This window comes from Bos indicus x Bos taurus, chromosome 18 (genome assembly GCF_003369695.1).
Source record: "Bos indicus x Bos taurus breed Angus x Brahman F1 hybrid chromosome 18, Bos_hybrid_MaternalHap_v2.0, whole genome shotgun sequence".
Lineage (NCBI taxonomy): Eukaryota > Metazoa > Chordata > Mammalia > Artiodactyla > Bovidae > Bos > Bos indicus x Bos taurus.
The window spans coordinates 52,832,058-52,850,610 of NC_040093.1; the positions used below are offsets into that span (position 1 = coordinate 52,832,058).

Consider the following 18,553-nt stretch of genomic DNA (forward strand, 5'->3'; position numbering starts at 1 on the left):
AGAGTGAAAAAAAAATCGATATCAGGCATATGGAACTGGGGGGAGGGTAAAAAGGGTTTCATATTTTCTAGTCCCTTAGGCATCCATAAAGCTTTACCAGATTACCTCAAGCCTTGGGTTCACTACCCCAGGGATTACCACAAGGGCTATAATAGTGATGGGGCAGGATTACTCTATGATTTTTCAAGTATTGAAGTCCATATTAACAGTGATTGGTATGGTCTTATCTTAAATTCCTACTTGAATTTAAAACCTCACAACCCCATAGGTATCTCAGAAAATCATTTAAAGCAGTTGGTGTGTAAAGTTATCTCATGAGCCTGAAAGAGAAGCATATTGAAATAAATTATATTTAAAGTTGACTAATTTGTTATATGCAAACAAATATCAACCAATAAATACTGTAACTTCACGTGAATTTTGAAAACAAAGGTACTTAAATGTGAAAAATTTCATGTGCCCTCAGATTGCAGTTCAATAGACATTCAATGTAAATGATATTCAATGTAAATGATATTCTGAGTGGTCAGTTAATATCACTCATATAGAATCCAATTAAAAAATAAAGAGGAGTTAAACATTCTATCTGGTTTCCAAAGGAAGGTTTTAAGCTAGTTAATATAAGCATAGCAAGATTTATTTTTAAACAAATAGCAAATATGACTCATCTTTTAAATAATCTACATAATGTACAGAAGAACAAATCTGTCTTGTGAATTTATTCAGTGCTTTCTCCAGAAACCTCATGGTACTTTTTAAACTATCACATAATCATTCTAGAAAGCCAAGCAGGGTCAGTTTTAAATAGCTCTCACCCTATTCCTTTTTCCTAACATGAAATGACCATAATCGTGGGGGATATAAGGTAACTGCTAGAATATGATGTCCCAGCATTAGTGAAGTAATGCTGTAAATCATGTTACCACGCTATTTCTGCGAATCTGTAAATAAGGCATGAAACGTTAACCTGCACTACAGAACATGTTAGGGTTATTTTGCCACACTCAGTATGGAGGGCAAGTCACACTGAGCTTTAAGTTCAGCTCTTCAGGCCTGCCCGGCCTGTCCCGCCTCTTCTCTTTCTGATTGGGAGAGATATCCAACCCTCCTTGTTGTCTGGGCTACTATTGGCTGTTGGTCCAATCAGTCTTGTGTCATCCCTGCTCTTTAGCACAAGTAAACAAACAAGTATTGCTCAAGAGCAGTGTCCTGGCTATTCTCAGAAAGGATTCAGCCAGGAGGGTGTTGCAAGTGACGCCCCATAGCTTGCAGTCTTTCAGAATGTCTTCACCGGGTCCAGGAGAGAGTGTCCAGAGCGAAAGAGGCATGGCGCGCGGGAGAACTTCCTCTCTCCCATGACGCCCTGGCTCTCCTGTACAACTTCAAAAATCAACACCCCGGTGACTGCAGGAAAACGATCTCAAATCACTCCTACAACCTAATACTATCTCTTAAGTGAGCATGTAACATGTTCATGTAACCGGCTGGCCTTTCACAGGCCTTTTTCTTTGTTATAGTCATTTGTTCCTTTAATTGTAAACAAATTCTGAAGGACTGCTCTTTTTCCAGCTTTTGCCCATATATGCTGCTGTTGAGACTCATAAGAGTCTCACACCAAATCTCTTGTTTAGCCTTTGAATATTTTCTATTCTCTCCACTCACCTTGATTATTTCTTCTGAGCAGATGCCATTTTCAAATCTGGATTCTGAGAACCAGCATGGGGAAGTTGACAAGGCTTTCTTAAGTCCAAGAACTACTATTTTCCATGACTTTTGAGGCAATCAGTTGAAAAGTGCCTTGCCCTGTACACTACTAATTTCCTTAGATAGGAGTTCTCAATAACAAAGAGTTCCCTCTTGTAATTCCAAGAGGGAATGTATTGGGAGCATGTAGTCATTTGGTAAAACAAATGATTTTGTGGTACAACTGCTGTGGAAATGGTATGGAAGTTTCTCAAAAGATTAAAAACAGAACTACCATCAGTTCAGTTGCTCAGTCGTGTCTGACTCTTCGTCACTCCATGGACTGCAGCATGCCAGGCTTCCCTGCTCATCATCAATTCCTAAAGCCTGCTCAAATTCATATCCATCAACTTGGTAATGCCATCCAACCATCTCATCCTCTGTCATCCCCTTCTCTTCCTGCCTTACATCTTTCCCAGCGTCAGGGTCTTTTCCAATGAGTCAGTTCTTCACATCAGGTGGCCAAAGTATTGGAACTTCAGCTTCAGCATCAGTCCTTCCAATGAATATTCAGAACTACCATATGACCCAGAAATTCCACTCCTGGATATATATCTGAAAAGACCCCACTAATTAAAAAAGATATCAATACACATACCCCAATGCTCATATCAGCATTATTTACCATTGCTGAGATATAAAAGCAACTGAAGTGTCCACAACATTCATCAACAGATGAATGGGTAAAAATGTGATGTACATATGCACATACAATCAGGCATAAAAATGAACAGAATTTTTGCCATTTCCAGCAACACAGATGGACTTGGAGGACATTATGCTTAGTGAAATAAGCCAGAGAGAGAAAGAAAAATACTGTATGATATCACTAATATGTGGAATCCAAAAAAATACAACAAACTCTAGTGAATATAACAAAAAAGAAGCAGACTTTACAAACATGGGGAACAAACACTAGTGGCTACCAGTGGAGAAAGTGAGGGAGGGGCACAAGAGGGGTGGGGAGTGGGAGGCACAAGCTTATATGTGGAATCTAAAAAATACAACAAGTGAGGCAGCTACTCACCTGAGTCTGCCTGCTCTCCCACTGTGAGCATACTTTCACTTAATAAATCCTCACTTTGCTTTCTTGGAAAAAAAATAAATTAAAACTACAACAAACTAGTGAATATAACAAAAAGATGACTCACAGATACAGAGAACTGGTGGTTACCATGGGAGGTGGCAACACAGGAGTGGGAGAGGCACAAACTTTTGGGTGTGAGATAGGCTCAAAGGTGTACTGTATTACACAGGGAATATAGCCAATATTTTGTAATAACTGCAAGAAAAAGTAACCTTTAAAATTGTATACAATTTAAAAAATTTTCCATTTAAAAAGATCTCTTCTATCTAATCTTCCCTCATTTTAGCATGAATGTATCCTCTTTGGCGTTTTTTTGTAAAGGATCCAGTTCTACATAACGGGCTGTAAAAGCTTCAAGGACACAAAGCTTTCAGGGTTCAATGTGTAATTGTTTTCTGCGATAGCCTAAGTCTTCCCCTCTGGTTCTTCTCCCCCATTATGGATTACCACAGTTCTCATGGTCATCCATTTCTTTCTGTTCTAATGGTCAGCACAAATTCAAACCTTTAACATCTTTGTGGGTTATTGTACACAGTCTTTTATTGTTCCTGCTGTCAAAAATGTAGATTTAGGTATATCTTTTAACTGAATTATACATAATTCAAATTATGAACATGGTTAACCATTCTTAAAAAGATGGAAATTTAACCAAACTATTTTGTACATTTTAATATACCCTAAAACTTTTCTAGAAGAATATTTTATTAGTAGGACCTAGTAATGAGTAGACAGATTAAAAAAAAACAAATTGAAATATACAGCAGCAAAGTGCATGCTTTATAATCTATGGATCCACGTAGAACATAGCATGTAGGTTAGTCAGGCATTCTGTAAATACTTATCACATGAGTTGACGCATTTCTGTTTGCTGAGACTTCCTAGCTTGGATGGGGATGGCAATGATCCACAAGGCTTCTTTAAATCTGTTTGGTTCACATTCCTCCCTTTGTAGCCATCTAGCCAGTTTGTTGTTCTTCACTCAGCCAACGTGTAGTCAGTACACATTTGCCTATTACGTGATGTATGCTAGCATGTCTGTCATGCAACAGAGGATACAGCTGGTGAGGCTGCTACCAGAGGAAGCACGTGTTTGTAATAAAACAAATGATGGTGCAGTAATAAAGGGACATTCCGGGAAGGGGTACCATTTGAGGACGAGGTGGAAGGGGTGACTGTTTACTGGCACAGACTGGGAAGAGGGTTTTCCTGGCAGAGGAGACAGCTTGAACAAGGGGCAGGGATGTGACAAGGCATGGTGCGTTCCCACTAAGGAACTGGGTGGCTCCCATTGAGAGATGTTTGGAGACAGGAGATGCTGCCAGACCTGGAGGTTAGGCCTGGATTGTGAAGTACTCTGTGTGATGTGATACGGAGTCAATGGGGTCATTAAATACTAATATTAAATAGGTGAGTGAAGCATGACTCTTCTTTTGTTTCTGTGTTACCACTTGCAGGAGGCGAGTTCTGATAACAGGCTAGAGGACAGTTTGAAAAAACACCCAGATACAGGGAAGGCAGTCACAAGCTGTTTTTCAATTGCCCGGAGCTGAGATAGTCAAGGTTTGAAGTCCAGCATTGTTACTTTTGTCAAAAGATGCACTTCCCTATTTATGGGATTCTGTGGACTGGGGTAGGCAGCCTCTTTTCTGCTTGGAGACCTCCTTAGGGAAGTAGTGAAGAGCCAGGACCTTGTGGAGGCTGGGCCCAGGGAACTGGTGGAGTCATTATTTTTCAATCTGAGTAGAAAGAGCAACACTGACCAGAAACACTGGAGTGGTCTGTGGATTCTTAGCTTCCATATGGGCTCTGGGCAGTTGCTCCAGCACTTCAGGGTGTTGACGTGAGTCTGGACCAGAAAGGAGTTGGGCTCATCCAGGCAGAGGTCTGCTTCCATAATCTCGTAATCACATCCTTCTCTCTGGAAATGACAGTTTCTTGTTATTAGTGCTGCTTAAGGGGAAGCCGCTGTCACAGGAAGGCTTTGTGTCACCCCTGCCCCAGGCCCCAGCTGGCTTCCCGTCTAGAACCCACAGTACCCTCCAGCACAGTAAACAAGGTAATCAGGGCACAGAAAGGTCATATAGATCTGATAGACAGAGTGCCTGAAGAACTACAGACAGAGGTTCATGACATTGTACAGGAGGCAGTGATCAAGAAAAAGAAATGCAAAAAGGCAAAATGGTTGTCTGAGGAGGCCTTACAAATAGCTGTGAAGAGAAGTGAAAAGCAAAGGAGAAAAGGAAAGATATACCCATTTCATTTGAAAAGACCCTGATGGTGGGAAAGATTGAAGGCGGGAGGAGAAGGGGGTGACAGGATGAGATGGTTGGATGGCGTCACTGACTGGATGGTCATGAATTTGAGTAAACTCCAGGAGTTGGTGATGGACAGGGAGGCCTGGTGTGCTGTAGTCCATGGGGTAGCAGAGTCAGACTGAGCAACTGAACTGAACTGAAGATCATATAGACTACCCACCTAGTGTGATTTCCCCTTTTTATTGCAATCAGGGTAGAAATAAGTGAATGTCAGTTTTTAAATAACAAAGGCACAATTTAGGGTCCGACTTGGCTTAACTAGTTCCAGGTGCTGTAAGTTTGTGTTGTTCCCCTAATCACACCTTATATGACCCTTCTGGGTCATGGGGAGGTGTGGTGGGGGTGTCCTTGTGCGCATCCTGAATTATTCTCTGAGGGGGGATCCTTGAGATGTACACTGGGGGTCCTTTGAAACTTTTGGTGGGGTTCTTGGGATCCTGCAGGGAGTTCTTCCAGGCCTTCCTGGGAGGTCCTCAGAAGAGTGTTCTCTGGGCTACCCTGGGAGGTTCTTCATGCAAGGGTGCTCAGGGGGGTTTTAGAGGTCCTGAGGGTTCTAAGAGGGCTCCTTTGGGCCTTCCTAAAGGGTCTGGGGCTGGTATCCTCTGAGCCTTCATGGGGGTCAGAAGGAGGACTCTCTTCCAGGCCTTTTTGGAGGATTCTCCAGAGGGTCCTCAGAGCCTTTCTGGAGAGTTCTTGGAATCCCCAGGGGTCTTTTTGGTGCCTTCCTGGGACGATCCTGTGCGGGTGTCCTCGGGGCTTCCCTGGATGGTTCTTTGGGGATCCTCAGGGGGATCCTTGGGGGGCTCCTTGAGGCCTTCCCGAGGGTCCTCGAGAGAGGGTGTCCTCCGGTTTCCCTGGGGGTCCTCTGGGCCTTCCCAGGGGGTTCCTTGGGGATCCTTGGGGGGAGCTCTGGAGGGGGCCTTAGGGCCTTCCCGAGGCATTCTCCGGGGGCGGGGCGGGGGGGGGTGGCCCTCGTAGGGTCTTCAGGGTGACCTCTGGGAGAGCTCCAGTCCGGTACTCAGGAGGTGGTGAGTTCGGCCCTCACAACCGGCAGCACGCCATCTACTGCCTACCTGTCGTGTGCGCTCAGTCGGGAAGGGGCGGCCGTCGTGCGTTTGTCGGTGACATTCCTTTCCCGTGCTCTGTACTGGCGCGCGACTGGAGGCCCGCAGTCCTCAGGTGAGCGGAGGCCAGGGCCGCCTGGGACCGGTGGGGCTGCGAGGAGAGGGACCTAATGAACCCTGAAGGGCGGTCGAGGCGGGGGGCTTTTCGGCTACGCCAGCCCAAGACTTTTCGGGTCCCCTCTGGTGGGCTGGACCAAGCCCCAGACAGGGACTTCGGCAATGTACTAGAGGCGTGGCTTAGCTGTCGGGAGGGGCGGGGCCTCGAATCCCGGGGGGGTTGGGGGGGGGGTGCCTTGGTTTCCCCGCCCCCCAGGGGGGCGGGGCTTGGCTCTCTGAAGGGGCGTGGCGAGCAGGGCTCTCCCAGGGGTGGTGCTCGGCTCCCCCGGGGGGCGGGACTCCGCGCTCCTGGGGACGGGGATAAAGCTCCCTGGAGGGGCAGGAATAAGGCTCCCTGGAGGGGCGTGGCGTGGAGTGGCGGGGCCGGGCTCTCCGGCCGGGCGGGCGGGGCTCGGCTCTCGGGCGGCGCGTGCGCACGGGCGGCGGCGGCGCGGCGGCCGTCAGTCGCCGGCATGGCGGTGTGCGCTCGCCTCTGCGGCGTGGGCCCCTCGCGGGGATGCCGGCGACGCCAGCAGCGCCGGGGCCCGGCCGAGACCGCGGCGGCAGACAGCGAACCGGACACGGACCCCGAGGAGGAGCGCATCGAGGCGGGCTCGGCGGCGCTGTCCGGGGCCGGGGGCGACCGGAGCGCGGGCCCCTCGTCGCCCCCGCGATGCTCGCTGCTGGAGCTGCCGCCCGAGCTCCTGGTGGAGATCTTCGCGTCGCTGCCTGGCACCGACTTGCCCAGCCTGGCCCAGGTCTGCACCAAGTTCCGACGCATCCTGCACACTGACACCATCTGGAGGCGGCGCTGCCGGGAGGGTGAGTGCGCCGGGGCGGGGCCTGGGCCCCAGGGGGCTTGACTGGGAGGGGGTGGGGTGGGGTCCCCACGGGCTCTGGAAGGGCAGCTGCCATCGAACAGGGATCCAGGGGGGAAGGTTCCAGCCGCCGGGTGCTGCTGTGACCCCAGGGGCCCTTGCCACAGATCCGGGGCGCGGGTTCCGGGCGCAGCGGAGTTCATGGGGTGCTCAGAGAGGGTTGAGGGGGTCTCCCAGCTACGGGGGCCAGGACGCCGAGGGCAGTGACGCGAGCTGGGGCTGGGTTTAGGCCGGGGAACTAGCTGACGTCTGTGACACCCTTCTCGGTCCCCAGCCCTTGGGGGCGGAGCTGACGAGATCGATGAGGGTGAACTTGAATAGTTAGGGGAGTCCGAGGGTTTGGACGGTCTCGAGGGCGAGGACCTGGTCTATGAAGCGGTGGGTTGTGAGGCGGGCATTGCTGGAGGGCGCTTATGCCCCGCTCAGGGATGCTGATGTCCGAAGTGAGGGTGGTGAATAGTTTTGTAACAAATCCCCTGAAAACAGCTTTACTTAACCCAGAACGTTGACAGATCTCTGCTGTTCACTAAACTCTAGAGTTTCGGTAAAAAGGATAGGTAAGAAGAAAAATCAAACAATGAAGGACAACAAAGGGAAGAAAGTAAAAAAATCATCAGAGATCCTTGCTATCAAAGATAAGCCACTCTTAAAATTTTGGAAAACATCTCTCCATACGCACATGTGGAGTCATGTACACATTTTTCCGTAAATGGGACCGTATCATTTATGATTTCATAGAGGGTTCAGTATAAAAAAGCTTCATAGTGTTCCACTGCCTGTGTATGCCACAGGCTAGTCCTTTACTGTTAGACTTTTAAGCTTGCAGTTTTTCCTTGTGCCATCGAGACTGCCTTTGTGCATTTTATAGGAATTGGTGGGACTTACATATACCTTTTAGAACTTCTGAGACTATCTTCTTGGGGTATAACTTTCCAAAGTGGGGTTGTGGGCAGCAGGGAGGCTGTCCATCTTGATAACACCTTACATACTCATTGCCCAGCTGTTGGTATTTACACCCCCAGGAAGACTTCATGAGAAGGCCTGTTTCCCCAAATCCTCTCCAGAGGGAGGTCAGTCAGTTCATCATCTTTCTACCATAAAGCTCAGTGGTCAACCCTCAGGATTGGTCATCAGTGGCTAGACTCTGTTTATCTGCTCTGAGATCCTGGACATGCTGCTTCCCTGGCCCAACTGTTATTGGGAAGTGCTGAGGGTAAAATGAGATGATACAGATGAAGCCCTCACACCCTAACTGGTGATGATGCTTCACGGCCATTTTAATTTCACCTCTTTCGGAGGCAAAGAGAGTTCCACCTTTTCATTTGCTTTGTTTTGCATTTTGTACCCTTGTGAGTCCCAGATTTGTCACAGATGTTGCTTTGAGCGTTGTGAGTTTCTCCATCAGTCAGCCAAACCTGTATGGTGGTCTCCAGGGGATTGTCTCTGGGGAAACTGTAAGATGTGTAGGAACAGAGGCTAACAAGACTTCTGTGTGACCAGAAAGCTCAGAGGTGTGCCACAGAGTAAAATTAATCAGAGGTACAGCTCAGGACAGGTTCTTACAACTTCTAGTGGAAATATGAAAAGTCCTCCTGAAGATGTAGAAAGGCATGAGGGCAGATGGAGGACGACAAGCCCTTCCTTTCCTGCTCTTGTGCCTCTCAGTGCAGCTCTCTGGGGACAGCAGACACCGTGACAGCTGGGTCAAGGCCTCCTCTTCACCAAGGTGGCCTGGGCAGCTGGGAGAATTTTCCCTCTGAGAAATTAAAAAAATGAAAGACAAACATGGTAAAGCAGATGCCTTCTTAGTCATCCCCAGTAAATAACAGTTAAGTCTTCTATCATATTTGCTTTTGATTTTTCTCCTTCTTTTTTTTTTTAAAGAAAGCCTTCTAGCCAGCTCTCAAATCCCTCCAGATCAGCCTTGTCTTTCCCACCCCCAAGAAGCAGCCACGTTTGTGGGTGGCTTTTACTTGTATATACATACACCTGTAACATCCCCAACATTGTCTTATTGTGCTTTAGTTTTTTGGAAATATATCATCCGTGAGTATTATGCATCTGTCAACTTGTGTTTTTAAATTCTGTCTATGTTAATACATTTAAATCTGGTTCCAGCTTCCTGAGCACTGTGTGGTGGTTCATAATTTGGAGAGGCCGTGTGTGGTCCTTTGCTCGTTTTAATTTTTCTCACTGCACACAGTGTGATAGTGAACGAGCTCATATGTTTCCTTGGATGCAGTTAAATTTGATAATTTCTCTGAGGAATATATCCAGAACTGGTGTCGCTGAGGTAGTGGGTTATGAGTTTTGTAGTTTTGCTAGAAACTGGCCAGTTATCTTGCGGGGGGGTGGTGATTTTTCACTCCAGATATTAACAGGTGTGTTTTCCTCTTTGCACATCTGTCACGAGGCGTGCACAGGCAAGACACTGAAGGTAACAGGAGTGCTCTGTGCTCATCACAGAGCTGCCTTTGTGGTCTGGGTTCGTTATGTCGTTTAATCCAGTGTCCCCTAAAGTTTTTCTGGTTTGAACCATTTGTTTCTAAAAATCTGTGCCAATCTGGGTGAGAAACAGCATCTCATTTAATTTGCAGATGGCTGATAACTCATGAAGATGCGCATTTAAAAAAATATAATTATTGGGACGCTTTGGTTTCTCTTATTTCTGTGTCCTTAATCTTTGCCCCTTTCTCCATTGTGATTTTTTTATTATTGATTTGCAAGTTTTATTTAATCTGGATCAATTTCTGTTTAATATATGCAGAACATTTTCTCATAGTCAATAGTGCTTTACTTTCAAACTTCACTTATAGTCACTTTTGCAAAAGTTACAGCATTGATCAATGTTATGTACTGGTAGCTTTCGGTTTAAGTAATGATTGTCATCCTGAGGTTATGGAGGTTGTCAACAGCCGGGTCTTCAGTTTCACTTGTTTGTTCTGGTAACTTTAACTTCCAGTTCATCTGGGTCCAACGTTGGATGGTTGGCAGTCCCATGTAGCATTAACAGGCATCCCATAGGGTTAGTGTAATTACGACTGGAGTATGTATAAGGATAGTCGTGCGTGAGACAAGTCTCATTTCTCTGAGTCCCTAAACGTCTTCCATCCTGAACTAGACATTTGGTTGTGGTGGGAGATAAGGTCAAAGTCATGTGCACAGAGGCAAAAACCAAAACGATCCCAGCCTTGGTGAGCAGGAGGTGGGTGGTCGCAGCCTACTGCAGTCCTGGCTCTGAAGCCCCAGGTCCAACCCTGACACTTGTTAGTGTTCTGGGAGGACGAGTGAGGTGTTAGTGAGTGTGCGTGTTTACCGCTCAGTGTATGTACCTTTGCTTTCTGTGTTTTGATAATCAGTTTTCCCAGAGGAGAAGACAAGCAATCTGGGGAAGAGGGTGCTGCACACCTGTGTTTTGTTTTTAAAAATTTTTTTAATTAAAATTTGTTTTCTTGCGGGCAAGACATGCGAGTCAGGGGCTCTTTTTAAAATGAGAGGATGACTTGGGGGCAGGTGGAGAGTGGTGGGGGAGGGGCCCTAGAAACTTAGAGTGAGGTGGCTGTTACAGTGCTAGTGCGAATCTCACAATTTTTCAGTGTCCTAGCAGTGGTAAATCAATAATAATAGATCAGTAGTTTTTATAGAATTTGGTTTTCTGAGCCCCCTGCCTAATGGAGCTGTTGGATTAAATAGTTTCTTTCGGCAGGTGAAAGAAAGTTGCTACTCAGAAGCCAAATATGTGCTTCTGTTTTGGGGGCAAGTACACCAAATAAGTGATATCTCCCCTCTTATGGGAAAGCAGAGCAGCTCTGGCCTGCAAGGCAGCACGGGGTCGGGAGTGAGCTGTGTTCCGCCTCTCCCCGTTTCCAACCCCTGCACCCCCCCACCCCCCAGCCGTGTTTTGATGCATCACTCCTTTGGCTCCAGGCCTCCTGCAGTTACTTGCTTGTGGGGCTATAAATAAGCCGTCATTTCTCAGAGCATAGGGCAGAAGCCAAGTCCATTCTTTGCCTTTGACCCTGACGAGGCTTTTCTTGGTTAATACTTCACCGTTTAGTTGGTGAATTCTGAAACACTGGCCATTTTTAACACGGTTCATCTCTGCGGCACTTTGTGAGGTCTACCTGAGGCTAATGCGTCTAGAAAATTCAGACTGTGATTCCAACTCAGAGCATTCAAATGATAGCAAAAGATATATTTAGAAACAAAGGAAATGCTCACACATAAAGACATAGAGACATAAAGTCAGGTTTCAACTATATAGTATATAATTTGCCCATTTCTTCTCTTGATGGTAAGTGCCTCAGTGACCCCTGGAATAATATTTGTATAATATTTTGATCAGTTGTAAGTCTAAGGTGGGCTGAAATTCCATCATAATTAGAAATATCCTTTTCCCATAATGTTTGAGCTGTATGACAGAAATAGGAAAATCAAAAGTAATATTCAGTTTTGTATTTGCATACAGAAGAAAACACTGTTTCTGTTCTGTTTAGTATGCTGACATGAAATGTGAAAAATGTGGCTTTTGATAAACATGGCTGAGCGCGGAAGGATCATCCAGGGAGGAGGTGACGTGGGCAGGTTGTTGGCTCTGGGAATATTTTATGGTTCTCGTTAAGCAATGCCTGTTGAGCCTGCTTGTTCTGGGGGTGTGGGGTGGGTGGTGGTGTATAAACAGACTGTCCAGGTAGGAGGAGCAGCATCCCTGTCCCAGTCAGGAGAAAGAGGAAGCCAGGTTGCCTCCTGGACACACAGCAGGGTCTCAGAACTGGAGGGAAGCCCTTATCCTGTCCTGCTTTGTTCAGTGGCAGGACTACAGGCTCTTTATTTTTGGGAGTTGCATCATGTATGCTGCTCCACAGAGAAACCTAATCCTTCCAGTTAGCAGAGTAGGAGGGCTGCAGGAGACGCTTCCTCTTAGCGGACATCGCTAGCCTCAGAGCAGCAAGCTAGAAAGCGTGTCTGGCCCCCAGGAAGTGCTGAGCCAAGATTCCCCCTTGGCCATATTTAACTGGACAAACACAGGTGCCTTGCCAGGAAGAACTGCTGGGCTGTAGTCACTGTTTGCTGTGTTTACAAAGTGGTTATGTAATTCAGTTGAGGATCTTGGTTTGTCTTTCTGGCTGGAAGGAATGTGTCTTTGGGACTTTGGAGGAACCACGTCCTTTGAGAAGCCCAGGACTGGTCCAGGAGGTGGCTTGGGTTCTCACTCATGAGTCAGCATCCTTTGCCAGTGATGCCCTCATTGTCTGCCCCACGGTGATGGGCAGGGGAGGAACCTGGAGTAGCCCCAGCAGGCCTGCTTGCTGAATATTAGTGGGGTGTCGGGGAGTGTCTGAAATCTGAGAGGAGGTCTGGGGAGACGTGATGGCAGAGTCAGACTCTTGCTTACCCCCTGGTCTCAGGAGTGGGTGGTGAGACCCAGCAGGGGTGCCTGTAGCAGGAATAAGTGTCTAAGAATGACAGATGGGCCTCAGTGGGAGTGGGGCTCCCTTGGCCAGTGGGTGCCCATCATGGAGCTGGACAGGGTCAGCATCTTCTGGCTGGAGGGGCGAGGCTCCTGTTGGCACTGAGGCTGTTCATCTTTGCAGAGGTGGAGCTGGTTGGGAAGAAGTCTCATTGACTGTGTAGGTGGTATCAGCTGTCCTGGGGAACTGTTTGCTTAGCAGCCTGAATATTCTAAGTGTTTAATAGGAAATGCCCATGGGCTGCGTCTAGGTTTGGTTTTTACATTCGTCCATCCTGAGATGCGCTGGCTGCAAAGTGCTTTTCCAGATCTGCTACATTATTATTATTTTTTTTTTTTTAAAAAGGCATTTCGTGCAGTTACAGTAACAGCTAAGAAAAGTAGCAAGCTGTGGGACACATAGGAGTTTGGAACCTGTGCTCTGCTGTTGGAGGGGTGTCCTCAGAGCAGGAGACCTGAAAGCCAGTTGCCTGAAACGCCCCCACCCCAAGCCTGATGGACCCCCCCTTCTCCACCAGCTCCCATCCCTGCCTCTGCCTCCTTTTACAGCCTCAGAAATTCCAACCATACTTTATTAAGGGTTATAATTATCCCCTAATCTAGCGCAAACAAAAATGAACTATATTTCCAATCAATATTACCTTTTGGTTTTGTTTGGGGAACTGAGTTTACAGCAGGTGGGAGACGACCCAGCCGCATTCCCCCAGCCCCCTTCCTCCCACTGCTGCCTTCTGGGGGCCACGGCTGGGCCCCAGCCTTTCTTCTGCCTTTGCCTTGCCTGGCAGTGCAGTGGCCTCCGCACCAGACCCCCTACCTGTGCCTCCAGGTGTGTCTCTGCCGGCTCCACCCACAGGTCGCCCCATCTGGGCGCTTTGCTGCCTGAGCCTGTCAGTGCTCCTGCGTTGCCCTGGACCCCCACCCCCGTCTCTGGAACAGCAGGATGACCTGCTGTTCCCACTCTCATCCCGTGTGCGCCTCGCTTGCGTCAGAGTTGGTCCTGGCTCTGTGGCCATCCAGCGTGGCAGAGCCCTCCTGAGTGGCCTTTATTGGAGCATGGGGCTGAGTGCCCTGTAACTGCAGACTCCAGGACTGGTGCAGCCCATAGACGGATGTCACTAACTTTGTCACCTTCGATTCTGACACAGAGTGCCTGTACGTCCTAGCCACAGCAGGCACAGGCACCAGCTCCGTTCACTTCCGTTTGTTCTTCCAGGGTCTTGGGAAGTAGCATGTGACCCTTGGGTCCTCCTGTAGAGGCGAGAGAGTGGAAAAGAGAGGAGAAAACTCTTACCCGTCCCCACCCGTGGAGACAGAAAAGACCTCCTGCACATTAAGAAACACGTCTGTGGTTGGGGGCTTGGGTAAAACCTGGGCAGCAAGGGACCTCACTGGACGGGAAGTGAATGAGGAGGGCCGGGAGCCCCTGGCAGTCGGGTCACAGGAGGATGCAGCTTCAGTGTTGACTCAGCCCAGATTCCTGGCCTGTTTTTCCCTCTTGGCGAAACATGCATTAAATAGCTTTTCGGAAATTTCCTGATTGGAATATTTGGAAGTGGCAATTTAAATTTTTTCTTAATTGTGGTAACATATACACAAAGTGAAATGTACCACTTTGACCTTTTTGAAGTGGGCAGTTCAGCGGCATTACCTGCATTCACGTGGCTGTGCAGCTATCACCAGAACTATGGCCAGAACTTTTCCATCTTCCCCAGCGGCTGCTCAGTCCCCATGACACAGTAACACCCCGTTTCCCTTCCGCCAGCACCTGGCACCCTCCATTTCTACCTTCTGTCTCTGAATCGGGCCGCTCTCGGGACTTCGTATCAGCGGGACCATACAATGCTGCCCTTTTGCGATGGGCTCATCTCACTCAGCACAGCGTCCTTAAGGTTCAGCCAGGCTGTGTCAGGTGTCTGCCTCTCTTCCTTTTTAAGGCTGAGTAATATCCCACTGTGAGGATGGACCTGTTTTACTTATCCGTCATCTGTCAATGGACACTGGGGTTGCCCCCACTTCTTGGTTATTGTGAACCATGCTGCTGTAAGCAAAGGTGAACACACATCTCTGAGTCTACTTTCATCTCTTTTGAGAATGTACTAGAAATAGGGTAATAGCTGGATTCTATGTTTAATTTAAATTTCCTCAAGTCTAGCTTAGCCAGCCATTTTTCTCCCCCTTCCCAAACTATTTTTTTTTTTAGACTGTGTTGCTGGTTTTAGAGTAGACACTTTCAAAAAAGACTTTCACAAGCTGCCTGATGTACTAGTTTAGCAAGGAAACTTTTTGAATTGCTGGCAATTAGAAAGCAGCTGTGGGCAGCATGGTTTGGTGTGCTAACTGTAACCATCTTGGGCAGGAGGATGAGTTTTTCTGGGAGGGAGGCTCGGTGATGGTGTAGGTTCACTGGCCTTACTGCTACTTTATGGCATTTCCCCAGTGACTTATGGAAAGGTTTATAGAACAGTCAGAGGAGGTGGAATCGTTCCTAGCCACAACTTTAAAAAAAAACAGCCTTTCCCATCACGTGGAAAATACCGAACATTTCTTGCAGGAACATTTGGGTCAGAATGACATTGTTCTGCTTTGGTGAATGTATTATCTTTGGGGAACATTGAGGAAAACCCACTGAGCGTTGCCATATTTATTAGCACTGTGTCATACCTTTGCTTTCCTTCCGATTGTCGGTGGCCTTTTCTGTGGTTGGTTTGTCTGCTCATGCAGGTTCATCTCCTGGGTGATATTAACAGGGCCTTTTCTCGACGCGTTGTGCAGAGAGATTCACCGTGTTTCAGTCATCCAAAGTTCGAGCCGTCGCTGGGAGGCAGTGTGTTGTTTGTCTCAGGTTGGACGATTGCTGGACTCAGACAGGAAAACCACAGATCAGGTTGCCCGCCTTCAGCGACTCGGCCCCGGGAGGTGCATGTGGGGTGGCACCGATGCCTCTGCGAGATACAGGCTTCCAGAGCACATGTGGGTGCATCTCTGGTCTGTGCCCTGAACCTGACCAGCAGTGTCCGTGTGTATCATATAAGTGCAGCGGGAATTTGCCGTATGGCTAAGAAACTCAAACAGGGGCTCTGTATCAACCTAGAGGAGTGAGATTGGGAGGGAGATGGGAGGGAAGTTCAAAAGGGAGAGGGTATATGTATACCTATGACTGATTCAGGTTAGGGTTTGACAGAAAACAACAAAATTCTGTAAAGCAGTTATCCTTCAATAAAAAAATAAATTAGAAGAATAAATGAGAGAATAAATTAAAAAAAAAAGTGCACAGTTTGGAGGAGAAGGCTCCCACCCCCTGCCCCCTAGTGGGCTCCCAAACCATCATGTCCATCGTGTCTGCGAGGCAGTAAGAGGCAGGTCTTGTTGACCATGTGCCCTAGTTGCTGCTGGAACCGAGGGGGAGGAGCTGTCCTTTCAGAACCACACAGCAGGTCTTGTGTGGTGACAGTTTTTGAGTACACCGTCATTGGTGCAAGGGAAGGACACTGTTTATGGGGATCACCCAAGGTGGTGACAGCCCTGTGGTGGTCAAGCGGCCGCCTGACCGTGGTGGGAGCTCATGAAGGCCATCTGGTGTGGGGCCGAGCTCTTCTCAAGAGTGTGGGCAGACCCACTCCAGCTCGACCGCCAGCCAGGGTGGAAGTGGCCCTTCCAGCTGGTCCCCCACGTGGTCTGAGAGGGTTTGGGGCCTCTTGGTTGCTGGTGGCTCATGTGACATGCAGGTGTCACCCCTGCCCCAGGTCACACACAGCATGTTTCACTATCGAGTTCCTTTCAAGTTCTTGCGACTTGCATGACTCTCCGGAGTGGAGTCCACATTCTTCTTGGCAGGAGGGTAGCATGTGTGCTTTTGTGTGATCACGAGGCAGGCCATGGGCTGTTCGTCAGCAGGGGAGGCAGGGAGACAGGCCTGGTCTCAGGGAGGTTGCCAGGTGGTGACCGCCTTGCCCCAAGCGGTCTGCATCTTGAGCTTGGCTTGGACACTGTCACAGTCCTCGCAGCCACAGAAGCATTGGGTTGACGTCAGGCGTTCCACTGGAAAGACCAGGCCTTGGCAGGGGGAACGGCCATGGTGTGACGAGGTGGACAGCCCTTTGCTGGCCTTCTGCAAGGAATGCTGAGTCACCAGCCTCTCTGAGCCTGGGGCCCCTGCCTGAGGTGGGGCAGAGCGCTGTCGTGGAGGTGGTATAGGGTTTTGCTTCAAGGCTACCCTGCGCAGCCCCAGCTGTGTCTTCACTTCAGAGTCAGTAGCCGCACCGGGGTCTGGGGCCTTTGTGGAACCCTGATACCAGTGATGGTCTTATTTCCATGGGAACGCACAGCATTCACTGTGTTCATGAGCTGGTTGTCTGGTTGTGGGTTTGAGCGATTAGGTTTCCAGAGCTTATCAGAATAGACAATGCAGATTGCTGTTTCATTCAGAGTGGTGTCATCTAAAAATAGAACAGTGGCTTCACTGGTGAGTGAGGTGTTGACTGAGTGTGGAGAAGGCCCGTAAAACCTCCGCAGTGGGAGAAGGGTCAGGCTCGGAGCACACGGCCAAGGCTGAGGCATGCCCACCCCAGCCCCTCCCCTAGTCTTTCTATTGCTGCTGCTTTCTGATTTCTTGACTGTAATTCCCAGCAAACGTTTCTTGTTACAGAGTACGGCGTTTGTGAAAACTTGCGGAAGCTGGAGATCACGGGCGTGTCTTGTCGAGATGTCTATGCCAAGCGTAAGTTACTATGTTGTCATCTTCCGCTGACTGGTTCCAGAGGCGGACCCTCACTGAGCAGCAACCACGTAAAGTAAAAGTCCACGGCCCTCAGCCCACGGGCCAGTTCTCAGATGCCCCCTTAAAGTCAGAGGTGACGCCGTGGAGCCAGCACAGGCGTGACGGCACTGAGCAGGCAGGGGGCTCTCTTCTCCCCATTTCTGGCCAAAGCATGACTCTGACTTTGCAGCACAAGTGCATCAGGTGTCATTTATCTGGGAGACGTGGCTGCCCTGAAAACAGCTCCGGGGGCTCAGAGGCGCCCCTGTCTGGGTCCTGGCCTGCAGCCTGGCTGGGGATGTGGCAGCAGGGGTGACCGTGATGTGTGACAGTAGCCGGGCCCCTCCTCCTCCCCGAGCCCTGCCCTTCCTGGGCTCGCTTCCTGCAGCAGTGGTGAGCCTCCAGTCCCTGCCCCTCCCCCCATTTCTTGTCCCCACCCCTTTGCCTTCCAGAGTTGCCAGCAATGCTCCCTGATGCCCAGAGCCCCTGCCCCAAGCATCTCTCCTCTGGCCCTCCCTCAGGTGTGAGGCTGTTGGCACTGATGCCACCCAGGGTCCCGCAGAGGGCATCCTGCCTCTCCCCACCTGGGCTGGGGTGTGGTGCGCTGTTAACCCTCGGGGCTGGGTTGTAAAAGACGGTGTAAGAAAGACCTTTGGCCTAAGGGAGACCTGCTGAATTCTCTGGAAAGGACGTTAATTGTTCATCTTAAAAGCATCTTGGTAGATTTTGGGTTTCACCTTCTTTTGCACTTTGTACCAGTTCTGCAGAACACTCAGACCAGATGGTGCTTCTCCCTGAGCAGCTTCCTAGGAAGCCAGGGCTGGGGTCCTCTGTGGGAACACCTGTGATTCAGAATGGGGGGCTTCCCGGTGGGCCAGCCCCTCCTCACGTGGCCCACACCCCCTGCACAAGCAGAGAGTGGGGAGGCAGGCCGTGGGCCACAGTTGGCCCCTGAATCCAGGCTGACTTTCTCATCCCCTCAGACTTCTCTCCATCTCGATCCCGTGGCCACTTGGGGGGTGTTAGATTGGGCAGGTGTTCCTGGGTTAGTTTGCTCACAAGTTGGGAAATCTCCTGTCAGTCT

The 18,553-nt window shown here is 49.1% G+C and overlaps 2 protein-coding genes across 4 annotated transcripts in view; one reads left to right on the forward strand and one right to left on the reverse strand.

Annotated features, from left to right (window-relative positions):
- Positions 1-3,344: 3,344 nt before the first annotated feature.
- Positions 3,345-6,841, reverse strand: LOC113875444 (mucin-7-like). The gene is made up of 2 exons (XM_027513861.1): positions 6,219-6,841; positions 3,345-4,748 (listed from the first exon to the last, which is right to left on the reverse strand). The coding sequence occupies exon 1, from the start codon at positions 6,838-6,840 to the stop codon at positions 6,232-6,234; it is 609 nt and encodes a 202-aa protein (XP_027369662.1). The 5' UTR covers position 6,841; the 3' UTR covers positions 3,345-4,748; positions 6,219-6,231.
- FBXO31 (F-box protein 31) overlaps positions 6,807-18,553 on the forward strand; it is a 36,443-nt gene continuing 24,696 nt past the window's right edge. The window contains exons 1-2 of one of the 3 annotated variants that reach the window (XM_027513857.1): positions 6,807-7,187; positions 17,359-17,430. In XM_027513857.1, coding sequence (XP_027369658.1) covers positions 6,839-7,187; positions 17,359-17,430 — 421 coding nt within the window. In that variant the 5' untranslated portion in view covers positions 6,807-6,838. The remainder of the gene's footprint in view (positions 7,188-17,358; positions 17,431-18,553) is intronic. The other 2 variants (XM_027513858.1, XM_027513859.1) reach the window with 2 other exon arrangements.